The 16,424-nt window shown below is 49.2% G+C and overlaps 1 protein-coding gene across 2 annotated transcripts in view; it reads right to left on the reverse strand.

Moving 5' to 3' along the window:
* The window catches only part of LOC103680723 (interferon-induced GTP-binding protein Mx1), a 30,490-nt gene that overhangs the window by 10,678 nt on the left and 3,388 nt on the right, over positions 1 to 16,424 (reverse strand). The window contains exons 1-10 of one of the 2 annotated variants that reach the window (XM_040621891.1): positions 15,223 to 15,339; positions 13,847 to 14,171; positions 10,805 to 10,997; positions 9,597 to 9,734; positions 6,957 to 7,111; positions 6,143 to 6,281; positions 5,418 to 5,616; positions 4,060 to 4,138; positions 2,600 to 2,722; positions 2,119 to 2,260 (exon numbers count right to left, since the gene is read on the reverse strand). In XM_040621891.1, the coding sequence (XP_040477825.1) occupies positions 2,119 to 2,260; positions 2,600 to 2,722; positions 4,060 to 4,138; positions 5,418 to 5,616; positions 6,143 to 6,281; positions 6,957 to 7,111; positions 9,597 to 9,642 (883 nt within the window). In that variant the 5' untranslated portion in view covers positions 9,643 to 9,734; positions 10,805 to 10,997; positions 13,847 to 14,171; positions 15,223 to 15,339. Of the gene's footprint in view, positions 1 to 2,118; positions 2,261 to 2,599; positions 2,723 to 4,059; positions 4,139 to 5,417; positions 5,617 to 6,142; positions 6,282 to 6,956; positions 7,112 to 9,596; positions 9,735 to 10,804; positions 10,998 to 13,846; positions 14,172 to 15,222; positions 15,340 to 16,424 lie in introns of those variants that run through there. The other variant, XM_040621890.1, reaches the window with a different exon arrangement.

The following is a 16,424-nucleotide window of genomic DNA, read 5'->3' on the forward strand; positions in this document are numbered from 1 at the left end:
ACCCCCTGCGGCCCCTGGAAAGCACTCGTCTACTTTCTGTCTCTAGGGATTTGCCTGTTCTGGACATTTCGTATCAAGGGAATCACAGCTCCTGTGGCTGTTTGTGTCCCACTTCCTTCACTCAGCATGATGCTTCAAGGTTCATGGATGTGGGGGCATGCTCAGTGCTCACGCCCTCCCAAGGCTGAATCATCGTCCACTGCCTGCTGTTAAAGGCTGAGTTGCAGCTCCCCGCAATTGATACATTTGAAGCCCTAATCCCTAGCACCCCAGAAACGTGCTTGCGTTTGGAGGTACGACCTTTCCAGAGGTGATCAGATCCAACCTGACTGGTGTCCTTATAGGAAGGAAGCAGGACACAGATCCACACAGGAAAGTCTACGGGAAGACACAGGGGGAAGGGGGCATCCACAAGCCAAGGAGAGCGGCGTCGGGAGAATCCAAACGTGCTGGCACCTTGATCTCGGACTTCCAGCCTCCAAAGTTGTAGGAAAATAGGTTTGTGGCTTAAGGCCCCTGGTCCTTGGGATGAGAATCCTAGCTGACCAGTAATGGGTACGTGAGCACGTGCTGGCCGTCCCAGGGGTGTGAGCTGGGCTCCCCTGTGGATTCATTTGCGTTGCCCGATGGCTACTGACGGGGGACATCTATTCCTGCGCCCATGAGCCATTTGTGTGTCTTCTTTTGGAGAAATTCTAATCCTTTGTCCATCTTTAATTTGGATTCGTCTTTTTGTTGTTGAATCCTACGAGTTCTTTGTATAGTCTGGGTTCTGGGCCCTCATCCGATGTGTGATTTGCAAATATTTTCTCCTGTCCTGTGGCGGGTGGTGCCCTTTGACACACACGGGTTTTTAACCTCGATGAAGCCCACCTCTTCTGTTATTCTGTTGGTCGTCCGTGCTGTAGGGTCCTGCCTAAAAACCTCTGCCTGATGCAAGGTCGTGAAGATTCGAATCTACATTTTCTTCTGAAAGTTTTAGAGTCCTTAGGGCTCACATTTTGGTTTCTGATCCATTTTGAGTTTGTCTTTGTGTAAGGGGTGATTAGGGGTCCAAATTCATTTTCTTGCATGTGGGTGCCCAGTGATTTGCAACCGATCATTTGTTGGGAGGAATCCGGCATCTTAAAAAAAGGAGCTATTTTCTCATGGGCTGTGTGCTGTCACAGGCTTGCTGAGCAACGCATGAGGGGGTTGCTGGAGGTCAGGCCTGTTGTCCTCCCTGAAAGGGACAGTGGTCCTTCCCTGACGGGAGAACACACCACACAGCAGGTGTTCAACAACCGGCTGTGGGTTTAGCTCCGGTAGGCAGCACGCGAGCTGTGCGCACGGGGCAAAGGACCGCCCCATTTTTCCAACAAGGAACGCTGTTATTTATCTCGTCCTGCCCTCCATGCCTCGGCCAAGGGACAAACAGGACTGGGAGGTGTGGCCTTTGAATTATGTAAAAAATGCATGACTTATCCTCCTACGTTCATGACTCAAAGCCAAGGACAGTGGTCCATGGAACGTCAGGTCAGCTGAAAGAAGAACCCACCAAGCTGCCTGAAAAAATGCAAAGTTCCTTAAAATGTCCCTCAGCCACTGCAGCTTTATCACTGGTCGGTACAGGATGTACTTTAAGCTTCCTGAAATACCAAAAAATAAACCTCAGGTCACACTTCCTACCTTTCTCGGACTCTTGAGAATTTGGCGCTGCAAGGTGGTTCCTAGCTGTGTTTCATTTCCTCTGCGTCGCTGCCACAGCTACAAAATCGCTGAGATACACCACACAGGCTTCAAGGCCGTGGCCACCTGACCAAGACACAGGCAGCCTCATCCCCCCCCCAGGCCACAGAGAGCACGTGGCAGGTGCCATGTTGACCCGCTACTGTGAAGGGAGGGCTGATTCTGGCTGACGCCTGGGTGGCCCGGGCCAATCCCCGGCATGTCCTCTCCAGGTGTCCTCTGAAATCTGCAGCTGACACCTGCTGGCCCGAGTTCAGCGAGTGGGCCAGAGCACACGTGGCTTCCACATTCCACACCCCTGCACTGGCATCGTGACCAGCCACACCCTGCTCCCCGGCGGCCCCCCACTCCAGCCCACTCACCAGGTCGACGGCGGCGCCTCGAACTCACCTTTTTGGAAACTCTTCTCAATCACAGCGCTCCATTTGTGGAACTCGGTTCGGATTTTGGTAAACAGCCGACTCTCGTCCTCTCCCACAGATTCTTCCCCTTCGATTAAGGAGTTGATGTCATGGTTAAAGGCATTAATTTTCTGTCAAGAAGGAGAACATAAGTATAAGTGGAGATATGCCAAACACAAGTGAGGACGTTTGGAGGTCGCAGGGAGGCTGAGGGCGGGCGAGTCACTCCTTGTCACCGTGCAGGGGTGACAGACCCCTGCACCTGCCCCGACTGCCTCGGGGTTGTGGGGAGCATGCGTGACACCTGTCAGTCCCTGCCCATGTTCCCCCGCCCCGGGCCCTCTTTGATGCCGAGCGGGCAGACCGCGCCTGGGTCAGCTTTTGGGGAGCAAGAAGGTGCGTGAGGCACAAGATCCCTTTTTGGACAAAGACGTGTGATTCCCTGACTTGACGTGATGGGCAATACTCACGTCTATCAGAAAAAACATTTTTTCGTGCTCGTCTTCAGGCACATCTGAGCCGTACTTTTGTAACTCCTCCGTTATCTTCTCATGGTTTTCCTTTATCTGATTTTCTAACAGGGGCAGAGTTTTCTAAGGACAGGAGAAAATGCACAGACGTGAGTACAGACAGGGAAGGAGAAGGAGCTGCCAGGCGTCCTTCTGTAAGGTGTGCCTGACTGCCTGGCTTCCTCTCGAGAGAAGATGGAGGGGGGCATGTTAGCAGGTGCCAGTGCCCCCCAGACCTCCCTGCATCCCCACTCCCCAGGGGACAGCCTCGGGGACGCGCTGAGGTGACCACTGCGCGAGCTGCCTGCCCCCATCAGAGCAACGCTGGAGCGATTCCTTCTGTGATCACATTACATCCACTCTGCAGGCAGATTAGAAAGAGCCACTCGTCTGGTGGGCTTTGAAAAAGTGGCAGTGGGAACGATCTGAGAGTCAACCACTGACTTGGCTGGGGCAAAGAATAAATCTGGGCGGGCTTGCTCGAGGCAGGGAATCTAATGAGCCAGCACCTTCTTTCTATATAAAGCTCGGACCGCAAAGAGCCACGCTCTATGTGAGTAAGCTAGGAACAACCCTGCCTTCCCTCCCCATTCCTGGGGACTGCATGGGATGCCTGAACCCGGAGCTGAGTGGAAAAACATAAAATCTCGACAGAAAGTCTGTAACCACAAGCCAGCCCTTAAGCAGGTCTGCTGCCCGAATTTGCACTCCCTGAGGGGTCCCCCAAAACCTCAAGCTGAGAATCTAAAGTGGTTCAGGCAGGACGCCCTTCTGAGGGGCTGGCAGAAGCAAAACCTGCCTCTCCCTGGAGAGACTGATTTTTGAACCTGGGCTTCCATGAATACCCACAGATCCAGTTCCAAAACAGACAGGCCCCAAGTCAAAACCCTAACCCAGGTCATCGTGGGGGATGGCCAGCGGAACCCAGTGCACCAAGGCTTCGGACACTGGAATTATCAAGCACAAAATACAACAGAGATGTGTGCAAAGAAATCGTTTTTAGGGATCACAGATGGGAAACCGCAAGAGATTCTGTCTAGACAAATTTGGAAAAGAACCACAGAGAGATCCAAGCCATGAAACACGTGATCGTTACAATGACCAACACCGTATGACAGCGGCTCGTAAGGAGAAAGGAAAAGTTGGCGCAGTGCCTGTAAGATTTTAATTTTTAATTAGGTCAAGTGGATATCGTCGATCAGCTCCCACCCAACGTGTGGTCCTCTGACGAGCAGCGTCCACACCATCTGGGAACTTGCTGGAAATGGAGGATCCCAAGCAGCCCTCGACACCCACGGAACCCAAGCCTGCACCTTCGCGCAATCCCCAGGAGATCCGTTAGTGGGTCAGTCAGCCCACATGGTGGAGCTTTGGGTTTGGGGGGTTCTATTTAGAAAACGGACAGCTCTGCACGTGCTTACACAGATGTGCGAGATGAGTTCAGAGGTCAGCTTGTCCGCCAGGCAGGGGACTGTGGCCCTTCCTTCCTCCAGGAGAACCCTGCAGACAGAGAGGAGAAGACAACGCATATGTCCACCTCGGTGCGGCCAGAAAATGCAAGTCAGCTTCTGCGGCGGGAAGTCAAGTGACTTCCAGTTGGACGGGATGTCGTGTCACTGGTACGCAACAGACGTTTAGAACAGGCTCGCACGGAGTAATGACGGAATTGTCGCTATTTCGGATACTCTGAAAACGGTACAGAGTTGTACAGAAGTGTTGAATCACTATATCTTACACCTCAAACGCATTAACATTATATGTTAACTAACTGGAATTAAAATTAAAAGCTTAATTTAAAAAATGGTGCAGGGGCACCCGGGTGGCTCCGCCGGTTGAGCATCCGACTCTTGCTGTCAGCTCAGGTCTTGATCTCCAGGTTGTGAGTTCAAGCCCCACGTTGGGCTCCATGCTGGCCGTGGAGCCTACTTAAAAAAAAATTGGTACAGGTGATCCCTTCCAGCTGATACATTAAGTGTATCTCACGATACCCGACTATAAAACTGGTCTTTATAAAAATACACGTGGTCAACCTACAAATGTGTTTTCATAACACACACCCCCTTCTGTGCGTAATACACGTGCAAGTCTACGCGATACAGAGCTTCACAAAAATACACCGATGTCGGGGGCACCCCTTCCCCAAGACGAGAACTTAAACCACGAGCTGCTTGGAGGAAGGAAGGCCTATTCTCGCTCTACCCCAATCTGTGTTTGCTGAGTTATGGCAGGATTCTTTATATTTTAAAGGACTTTCTTGGATAAAGGGCAGCAGGAACCATGGGTGTACATGGCTATTTGTGAGAGTACGCTCATAGGTAGGCGCCAGTCTCCACATCTGTCAATTTTTTAAATTGTGGTAAACTGCACATAAAATCGACAATTTCCCCCCGTGCCGCTGATTGATAACCAAACTGATGGGGCCCGTGAGTTGAAAGGCCACATTCATCACATATCAGATATATGGGTCGGGGTCAATTTCTGGGCTTTCTGATGTTTTTCTTCCATTCTGAGGTATTTATGTTTTTATTCTGGTAGCAGTACCATACCAGAGAAATGACTGTAGCAAATTCCCTCCTTATCTGATCTTTTAGAGGTATTTTTTGCTATACTTTGTCAATTCCTCTTTTAGTCTTCCAGGCAAACCCCACGGTCATTGTCAAGGTGCAAACACACTCATACATACACTCCGAACGTCTGCTTTTGGACAGCAACCCTTTCCCCCAGGAAAAACCAAGGCCCCAGGTTTCAGTCCACCCTTGCGAAAACGCGGCCAGGGTACCTGAAATGTGGGTGGTCCTCAAAGAAGACTCTCTCTTTCTGCAGAGCCTCGGCCAGGGTCACCTGGTTCTGGATGTCCTGCTGGCCCCGGCACTTGACGATCATGTAGCCCTTCTTCAGGTGACAGACCAAGTTCTGGGCCACGTCCACCACCTTGCTCTCAGTACCTCTGTCCACCAGGTCAGGCTTCGTCAAGATCCCTGCAAGCCAGAGCCTTTGATGAGAGACCACTCACCGCTCCCTCTCAGCCTGCTGGAGGGCACACAGCAGGCCCCGCAGGACCCCCGTGTGGGCAGAGCCCCTGGCCGGGGACAGAACCACAGCTCGGGCTCCGCAAAGACCACATGCTCCCGTGAGTGGCTGTGGGGGTTTGCTGGACCCAGGTCTTGGCCCTCATGCCAGAGACACAGTGACATGTAATGGCCTTTCAATGTTCTTGCTGCCCAGTGGAAGCATTCATGCTCTGTTGTGCTGGTTCACAAACTTCCCCGTGCAGCAGAACCCCCTTCCCGAGGCAAATCTTAGAATGCATGTTCTCAGGCCCTGCCCTGGAGATTGGTCGAGGGTCTTGCATTGCTAAACACCCTCCAGTTCTTTCTGGAGCGGGTGGGGCGTGGCCCACGCTTGGAGAAGCACAGGTCCGGCCAAGACCCCGGCCTCATTTGCTGAGCCCACTGCAAAGTGCAGGTTACCACCTATGGTTGTTAGGTTCTCCCCCCCTCTCACCTATGGTCCTGTCTCCATCGGGGTCCACCTCCTGAGCCATGCTCAGCGCCTCTGTGGTGGCGATGTCCACATTGCAGGGGACCACCACCAAGTTGATGGTCTCCTGCTTAAAGATGTACTTCCTGATGAGTTGCTTGCTCTGCAGGAAAATGAGAGCGTATGAGAGCCGGGACAGGTCCTGACCCTGAACTTGCTGCGGGACCTCAGAGTCCCAGGGGCAGCTCCCCCACAGAAATGTGCCCGCAGCACGAGCCTGGTGGCATTGCCCACGCCAGAGTTACGAGAAACTGAGTTCTCCGTGGCAGGAACGGAGCCCTGGCGGTCAGGGGGTGGAGGGTGGGGGATGGGAAACCGCCCGATCTCAGCTCATGAACTGTCTCCTAAGACTCAGCAGCTGATAACCACGGGGAAAAACAAGATGCCAAGGAGTGCTCAACCGTGCCCTGAACCTGTAATCCTTTGGGTAACATTCGCCAGGACGAAAATGTCATTATACTTGTTTCTCATACTTCCCCTCCCCACATAAAACCCCTTCCTAATACACACCGGCCTAGATTTGCCACAAAATGTAACTAATAACCAAAAATGGGTCACCATGTCAATCCCACACACGTAAAATCGATTTACGGTTTTGCCTGTTTGCCTCACGCTCCCCAGAACGCCTCCATCTGACTCCCACCAAGTCAGATGGAGCCCACGGAGCCCACCGCGCTCTCCCAACCCCCCTCACACCTCCCGATGTCCACTCTCCCAACGCAGCCCTGAGCCCGCTGCTGTCTGGGGCACCGCTCCACCGCCCGGACCGAGACCTTACCTGGCGTCCGATGTCGGCCGGCTGATTGCCCACAGCCACCCTGGTGATGCCAGGGAGGTCAATCAGGGTCAGATCCGGGACATGAGGGGAGCTGACCTCCAGGGTGATTAGCTCATGACTGATCCCCTGCCCTTCCCCGGCAATGGCATCCTGGGCTAGGGAAGGGGGAAATGAGAAAAACTCAATAGAGCTTGGAGTGGAAGCATGTCCCCACAGCAAATCCTCCCTGCGTGAGTCAGGCATGAGGGCTATCTGGAGCAGACTCCCTTTTCTGGAGCTAAAAGGAACCTCAAAGGAGAACTCAGTATTTTCCTGGCCAGGCCGGAACTGTCTCCAGAGAGAAAACATCTAGTGAAAACATCTCTCAAGATCACCCCCCACACCAGCCCAGAGCTGGGCAGACCTGAGTTCTTCCCACTGTCACACCTACATCTTCCCATTGATGCCACTAGGAAATTAACAACAAAGTAAAATTAAAGCAAATAAAAACACCTGGGAACTCTTGAAACACGATCTGGGAACTCATGGAGGGGAATTTCTCTTGGTGAAGAACTGATGAGCATTGGTATTCCAATATGGGATTTCATTTTGCTCCTTTCTCCTTAATGATGAAAATTTCAAGATATAAATATATTTTGGGGGTACCCGGGTGGCTCCGTTGGTACGCGTCTGCCTTCAGCTCGGGTCATGATCCTGGGGTCCTGGGATTGCGTCCCAGGTTGGGCTCCCTGCTCAGTGGGGAGTCTGCTTCTCCCTCTGCCCCTCCCCCTGCTCACGCTCTTTCTCTCTCTCTCTTTCTCTCTCAGGTAAATAAATAAAATCTTAAAAAAAAGATATAAATGTATTTCATCAAATTGTTAGCTAATACCACTGGACTCCTTTCTACACCTAGAATGCCCCTTTGGCCTGTTTTAAAGCAGTCAGGAGCTGGGGACGGGAGTGACAACAACAATGGCGTGTATGCCATCATGTGCTATCTGTGCCCCCAAATCCATTTACTGGACATGTGGCCGTGAGATTAAGTCTGGCCCATGGGGTAAGTGTGACAAAAGCACAGGCAACCTCCAGAAAGTCTGCTGGAGAGGCAGGAGAAGCCCTGTGCTGGTGTCCCTCTGGCTGGGACGGGGGCTCTCCGACTACAGCAGGCAGCCTTGGAGGTGATGGCCACACACAACGGAGAAACAACGTGGGAGTCTGGTTCCTGACACTGGATCCCCCAAACCAGCTCTGTTCTGCCTGCCTCCAGATGTCTACGCGAGAGACAAATAAAACGGGCAGGTCGCTTAAACCACCCGTGTTAGCATCCAGCGTCCCCAAATGGCCTCTAGATTCCCTCTGTCACTGTATGCACACTCCCCTACAGGGCGACCTTCTCCCCTCCAGACAGTGGCCCCTTGACATTGGGCTCACCCATGTGACCCCCTTTGGCTGACAGGACATCACAGAACGGACCCCAGGAGAGACTGAGAACTTGAGCATGCGGGCCCCTCCTCCCTTGCTGCCGGGAACCTCCCGCCCCTCGTGTAAAGAGCCCAGCCTGGCCTCCCAGAGGAGGAGGCCCACCACATGGAGAGAAGGCCTGGTCATCCCAGCTCTGGGCTTGGGGAGGTGACCCAGGCCCCCCTAGACTGCCGGCCCCAGCCAAGCCAGATGGGCGGGAAAGACCTGCCCACTGATCCACGGAATCACGAGAAACAAACAGATCGAAGCCCTTAGGTTTTGCGATCAGTTACGCAGAAAGGGCCAAATGATACACACGGTGGTTTTGAGTTTTCTATCCCAGGAGCCAGCCTGACCCCAACAATCACACAGTAACATTCTGACTATCAAACATCCTTCAACTTTGGTCAAACGGTCTATAAATGCGACTTAGTGCCTCTACCTTCAATAAAAGCCAAACTCATTCTTTTCTGCTGCTGAATATGAGGTTATCGTACTTTTGTACCCTCCTCAAATGATTGAACCTCAATTGTGACAAACTAGGAAGCAAGGCAAGTCAACATGGAGAAGGCTATGTATTCACCTCGCTCAGTCCTAGCAAGCCAAGGGGTCACTACGGGTCCTGACCGACGTCAAGTGGTATTTCTCCTTTCAGATGCTACAACTCGGCAGAATGACCCGTGTGGTTTGCATTCACTGGGACCCACCATCCGTCAGCCTAAGCTAGGATTACGCACACACATGTGTTTCACTCGTGGAGGAAAGGCCCAGGAAAAGTTTCTAAAGAGGGTTCGAGGATAGCCCAGAATGCCTTTTCACCAGGTGAACAGGGAAAGGGCTTCCCCTGCCCCACACCCCATCCTTCCTCCATCGGATATGTGGAGAGGAAAAGCCCTTGAGAGGGACAGACGCTCCTTGTTTAACTTTCAAAATTCACATTACTCTCAGATACTTACTCACAAACTAAGCAATAATTGGCTGAGGTCAGATTTTGTCCCAAGTGCTGGTCTTAACGGGGGTCAAAGAAGAGAAGTGACAAGGGAGCTGGGGCCTGATGCAGACTCGGGAGGGAGGGTTCCCAGGGGAGCAGCATGGGCCCAGCCAGGGAAGGGGAGAAACAGTGACAGACAGACCCCTCCCACTTCACACGGGTGACCAGACGTCCAAGTAGGTGATGACGAACGAACACGGGGCACTCACCTTTATTGATTTCCACTTCCACCTCCGAAGGGTCTGAAATCTCCATCTCGAAGTCCTGGTAACTGACTTTGCCCCTCCACTCGTCCTCGTTCAGGAGCTTCTTAAGCTTCAGCACCAGAGGACATCTCGTAACAATCCCTGGAGGCCACATCCACATCAGTCCTATACTCTGTTCTTAAGGGTCCTAGAGGGTAGCCTTCAACTTTTCCATAATCATCTGGGTAGACTGCTAAAACTTTCCGGTCTCGTTCTCTGATACGTGGATGCATTATGTCCAAGGTGGCCTCAGAAATAGGCATCTTGTGTACGCAGCCCCGGTAATCGTTGGCTCACTAATGCTTGAAAGCCACCCCTCTAGGTTTCTTGCTGCATCTCAGTGTTTGGCCATCCACTTGGGTGGCATGCGACCATGGGAAACCGCCAAACGCAGGCAAATGTCCTCTATTATCCCCCAGGATACACCGTCCACTACCATCAGGAATGCGTACTGCTCTCACCAGGGCCCCTCACCACAACCCCCCTGCTGTAAACTTCCAGATCCCACCCTCCTCTACCTCTGACCTATATTTCAAGGCCCATCTCGGGTCTGTCCCCTTCCCTTGAGCCCTCGTGGATCCCTTGGCCGTGGCACTCTAACAGCACCACTGACCAGAGCACCAATCTTTACCTCCCACTTGGAGGGTCGCTTCTAGAGAAGGGGCTCAGGAAAGACCCCCACATGCACGTGGTTTCGGGGGCCCCAGTACATTCATTTAGGCCTGCCACAAAGTGCAGGTTACATGCAATCCACAAAGATGTTCAACACGAGGGGGCTATGGACTGAATCACATCCTCCCCATATTCATATGTTGAAACCCTAACCCCCAATACGACTGTATTGGCGATGGGGCCTTTCTTTAAAAGGGTAATTAAGGTTAAATAAGGTCCTAAGAGTGGAGTCCAAACCAATATGACTGGCATCCATACAAAAAAAGACAAGAGACCCCAGACATGTGCACACAGAGTAAAAGTCATGTGAGGACACAATGAGAAGATGGTCACCTGCACGAGGAGAAAGGCCTTGGAAGAAACCAGCCCTGCCAACACCTAGGTCTTGGACTCCCAGCCTCCAGAACTGTGAGAAATAAGATTCTGTTGTTTCAGCCTCCCAGTCTGAGGCATGTTGTTACGGCTGCTTGAGCTGACTAATACAGAACACAAGTCCTTACCGTTGCCTCTGGGGAGGGCGACCCCCGACAGAGCCTCCAGCACCGAGCTCTTGCCCGAGCTCTGGTCCCCGATGACGGCGATGGCGGGCAGGGCCAGGTCCTGCTCCACGCCCAGCGCCCGCAGGGAGTCGATGAGGTCGATGCAGGGGCGCACCTTCTCCTCGTACTGGCTACACAGGCTGAGCTTGGGCTCCTAAAGAAAGCGGAATCAAAGAATTCTGTCATGGTCTGCAGGTCATGTTTCATCAAAGATGGACAACTTCAGTCAGCCTAATACCATAGGTTCACAGAGCTCACGAAAGAGAGTGGGAAAGGAACAGAAAGAAATATTTAAAGAAATAAAGATAAAAATTTCCCAAACTTGAACGATGAACCCAAAAAGCCAAGAAGCTCAATGAACCCAAACATAAGAAACATAAACTACATCAAGGCCCATTTTAATCAAATTGCTCAAAACCAGTGATGGAGAGAAAGTGTTTCAAGCAGCCAGAGTACATGTTACACATTGAGGAGCAAAGATGAAATTCATAGCAGATTTCCCATCAGAAACAATACAAAGAAGAAGATAGTGGAATAACCTTTCTTATATACTAGGGGGAAAAAATACATCAACCTAGAATTCTGTACCTAGCTAAAATATCTTTTTAACAAATGAAGGCAAACAAAGACTTTTTTAGACATAAAAGTGAACGAATTCATCACCAGCAGATCAGAGCCACAGGGAATATTAAAGAGTCCTTCTGCCAGAAGGAAAATGATACTGAATGGAAATCCAAACCTACAGAAAGAAATCTAAGCCAGAAATGGTTACTATACTTTTTTAGAATAATGTACATATCTTTAAAAGACATATGACCAAACAAAAATAATAAGAACAATATGTTTGGGGTTTATGATATAAATCAAATTAAAATTCATGACAAAAATTGCACGAAGGAGGGAGCCTGGGTGGCTCACTCAGTTCTGTCTTCAGCTCAGGTCATGATCCCAGAGTCCTGGGATCGAGCACCATGTCAGGCTCCCTGCTCAGCACGGAGTCTGCTTCTCTGTCTATCTCTGCCCCTCCCCCCACTGCTAGTGTGCTCTCTCTGTCTCTCTCAACTAAATAAATTAAAACTTCTAAAAAAGAAAAATAGCATGAAGGCCAGGAGGGGAGAAATGGAAGGATATGGTTTGGAAGCATACAGTTGTGAGGTTCTTGTTTAAACATGAAGTCACATACTACCACTTCAAGGTAGACTTGATTCGTTAAAGATGTATGATATAAGCCCTAAAATAGGCATACTTAAAAAACCAACAAAGGAGATAAATAGAATCATAAAAAAATAATTTGATTACTTCAAAAAAAGGTAGGAACAGAGAAAAGAGGAAATAAAGGACAGATTAGTCAAACAGAAAACTAGTAGCAAAATGATCTGCTCAACTTAGTTATATTAACAAACACAATAAATATAAATGGTCTAAATATGCCTAGAATAGTCAAAGTGATTTTGAAAAAGAAGAACAAAGTTGGAGAGCTAACATTACCTGATTTCAATATTCATTTAAAAAGCTTCAGTAACCAAAACAATGTGATGCTGGTGTAAAAATGGAGAAAGAGATCGATAGAACAGAATATGTATTTCAGAAATAAACTGACATTCTGTATGGCCAACTGATTTTTGACAAAAGTGCAAGGGCAATGCTGTGGAAAGATAAGCTTTTAAACAAATGGTGCTGGGACAACTGGACATACATGTACACACATAAAATAGCTTGTAGCTATATCCCACACCATATAAAAAAATTAACTCACAATGGATCATAGACCTAAATGCAAAACCTACAACCACAGAACTTCAAGAAGAAAACAGGAGAAAAATCTCTGTGGCTGTGGGTTAGGCAATGTTTTCTGAGATATGGCTCCCAAAGCACAATTCATAAAAGAACCATTGATAAACTAGACTTCATCAAAATTGAAAACAACCAATCTTTCAAAAAGACCATTAAGAGAATAAGAACAAGCCATCATTTGGGAGAAAATGTTTGCAAAACATATATTTGTCAAAGGACTTATGCCCAGAATATATAAAGAACTCTCAACACTTGACAAGAAAACAAACCACCTGATGAGAAGAAAATATGAGAATGGGCTTTATAATATACCTAAGTTTTAATAGTTCCTTTGTATCGTGGTGAGAAGCTATTTATATTTTATTCATCCAGAATCCCCTCACTGTTGAGAGCTAATCAAGTTCCTTCCCCTGGCCCCCTTGATGCTAACCTGCTCTTAGTAATTCTCCCTCCTCTCCCTCACCCTTCTGGCTGTCTATATAATCCCCACATGTCCTCCTCATATATTACCCTGACCTCAATCTCTCCCCCTTACAGTGATAGGCTTGAATAAAATCCTCCTGGCCATGTTTTCAACAAGCACCTGCTGCCATTTTTCTCTATAACAAACTTCAGAAAGGTCTGGAGCGCAGCTCCCCAGGGAGCCCCGGGGTGGTCATGCCAGGAGCCTGGCTACACATTTGTACCGGCTAGCCTCCAGCTTCACCTTCCTCATGGGTTTTTTGTTTTCATTTCTTTGTATCTCCCATTCACAGGAGTTTATCAAACATGAATAACAGTGATAGTGCATGAACCAACTACCTGAATTAAGAAAACATAATCCAAAAAAAAAAAAGAAAAAGAAAAGAAAACACATAATCCTGGTATGTAAGACACTCCATATAACCTCCCGCATCACCTTCCTGCTGTTACCTCTCCCCCCAGGGTCCCTCCATCCTGAGGCTCGTGAGAACCATGTTCTTGTTCCTCTTTACGGTTTTACCACCTACCCGTCTTTTTTTTTTTTTTTTTTAAAGATTTTATTTATTTATTTAACAGAGAGACAGCCAGCGAGAGAGGGAACACAGCAGGGGGAGTGGGAGAGGAAGAAGCAGGCTCATAGCGGAGGAGCCCGATGTGGGACTCGATCCCGGTACGCCGGGATCACGCCCTGAGCCGAAGGCAGACGCTTTAACGACTGCGCTACCCAGGCGCCCCCATACCACCTACCCGTCTTTAAGCAATACGTGGCTTCCTGCTGCCTGATTTGGAACTTTATGTAAATGGGACCACACCATCCATTTCTTCTATGACTTGATTCTTGGTTTCACCACTGATTTGAGATCTCAGTGCCTCAGTTCCCACTCCTCCACAGAATTCTGCCGCATGAGCATTCCGCTGTCTACATGTGCGTCCACCATTCCCGGGCACTTGTGTTGATTCTCGGTTTTGCAATCATAAACACCACCATTATGAACATGGCTCTCAGCGGGTACGGGCAAGAGTTTGCGTACTGCTTCTCAAACTTGACCACAAACAGGATCGCCTGGAGGGCCTGTTAAAGCACAGATGGTAGGCCCCACCCCTCGAGTTCTAGGTCTTTAGGTCTGGGGGAGGTGGATGTGTGGGGATGACATATGCATTTCAAACACAGTTGCATTTCAAACTTTCCAGGCCTTGCTGAGGAGGCTGGTCTGGGGACCACACTTTGAGAACCAAGGTCTACACCTAGAAATGGAATTACTGGATTATAAATCACACCCATTCTAGAAAAAGGCCAAGCTACAGCCAAGTACGTGGGTGTGGGTGGGGTGGGTTCTAACTGCCCCATTTGCTGCTGGTTACAGTCTGGCAAGACACACAGTTATACTAGGGACCTTCTTATCTTTCTATGTCCTTCAATTTCAAATATCGTTTGGCATTGATTTTGAAGATGGGGTCAACTTGAAAGAGGGTGATGATCCATGACTTTAAGACACGTGACAGCAGTCTAGGGGGCTGTCTCTCACAATCACACGAAGTAAATACTATTATCACTCCCACTTGGGAGATGGAAAGCCAGGCTTAGAAACCAGGGAGGAACAGCCGTCCTATAAATGAGATCAATGAGCTGCAAGTGTCTGCAGTGGAATAAACTTCAGATCAGACGGACTCCAGAGGCCAAGTGTGGTTCCCACGAAAACTAAGTCTTGATTCTGGGAAAAAAAAAGGCACCCAGGTGAGGGAGTGTCACAGTGACCCCTCGGGGTTGCAGCTGGAGATGGAACCATTCTGTAGGCATGGGACAGCACAGTGGTCCTTGCGCCCGGAGCCCAGGCCAGCTCCTAAGGGAGCCCGTCAGTGTTCAGTGTCTCTCCTGGCTTCCCAGGCTGAAACCGCACCCCAACAACCAGTGTCACCCAAGGCAAGGCGTCGACACCACACTGGGCGGCCAGATGGGCCCCAGCGGAACAAGTGAGGGATCCCATGGGCAAGCATGGCGGGAGAGCTAAGCAAGCAGCATGTTGGTGGCGGGGGGTGGGGGCAGCATCAGGGTCTGCAGGGGCAGCCCTCACACAGACTCAGCTCCTGTCCACACAAACAGAGGTTTTCAGGCAGCAACTTACTGTGTCCTGATTTTTCTCTTCCTCATCAGCAAGGCCATTTAGTAACAGCTGATTGGATCCAGGATCTGAGTCAGTGATTTTACCTTTAGATTTAACCATTTTCTTTATTGGTGCAGCCTAAAATCAAGCACATCAGGATTAACACAATTCAGGGGCAGGGGCACCTTCAGTCCCAGGACCACACCCACCACGAGACACAGCGGGACACACAAAACTGACAAACAGCCAAATGACGGATGGAGACAGACCTGCCTCCCAGCTCAGCCATCCTCAGGAATGTGCTCCCAGACCCCAAGAGAGTCCTTCCAACTAGGTATTTCCTGTTACAATTTTAGGTTGAACATCTAAAATTTCTTCACCAGAAATTTACATAGTGGCAAAGAATGAAATGACAGATGCGTTTTTTAAGATTCACATGTAGGGGCGCCTGGGTGGCTCAGTCGGTTAAGCGTCTGCCTTCAGCTCGGGTAATGATTTCAGGGTCCCAAGATAGCGCTGGGCTCCCTGCTCAGCAGGGAGCCTGCTTCTCCCTCTCTCTGCCCCCCTCTCCATGAGGGCTGCATGCAAGCGCTCGCTCTCCCTCTCAAATAAATAAATAAAATCTTTAAAAAAAATAAAATGAAATAAAATTCACACGCAAAAGTAAAATTACTATATGTGATTCCGATGTAGCTGCAAGATTCTGAATGTTGTGGAAATTTGATACTCAAACTTATAGCTAAAAAAAAATACCTGAACTTTAAGTCTTTCACTCTGTTCCCTTTGCTCCTGACTCCATATTTTTATTCCATTTCCCCCATCTAAGTGTATCTTAATGTCCTTTACTTTATTCTATTTTTTTCCAGTTTTATTGAGAAATAATTGACATCCATCACTGCACAAGTCTGAGGCATACAGCATGCTGGTTTGATTTATGTATTTGTGTATTCTGAACCTATTCTGATTACCACAGTAGGCTCGGCTAACGTCTACCTGCTCATACAGATACAATATAGATACCAAATCATGTTGTTTTTAAAGAAGTTAATCAACCACGGTAGCATACTTGTCTGTATCCAAAACATACGTACATATATATTTGAAATTCATTTTTAAAAATGGGGCCACAAGTCTCTAAATATTAAATTTTACACATCTAATAATCTCGGGTAAAAGTAAGTGAAAATTTTTCTATAACTTGAAATAAATGTTATGAAAAATAG

This window comes from Ursus maritimus, unplaced genomic scaffold (assembly GCF_017311325.1).
Source record: "Ursus maritimus isolate PB19 unplaced genomic scaffold, ASM1731132v1 scaffold_4, whole genome shotgun sequence".
NCBI classification, from domain to species: Eukaryota; Metazoa; Chordata; class Mammalia; order Carnivora; family Ursidae; genus Ursus; species Ursus maritimus.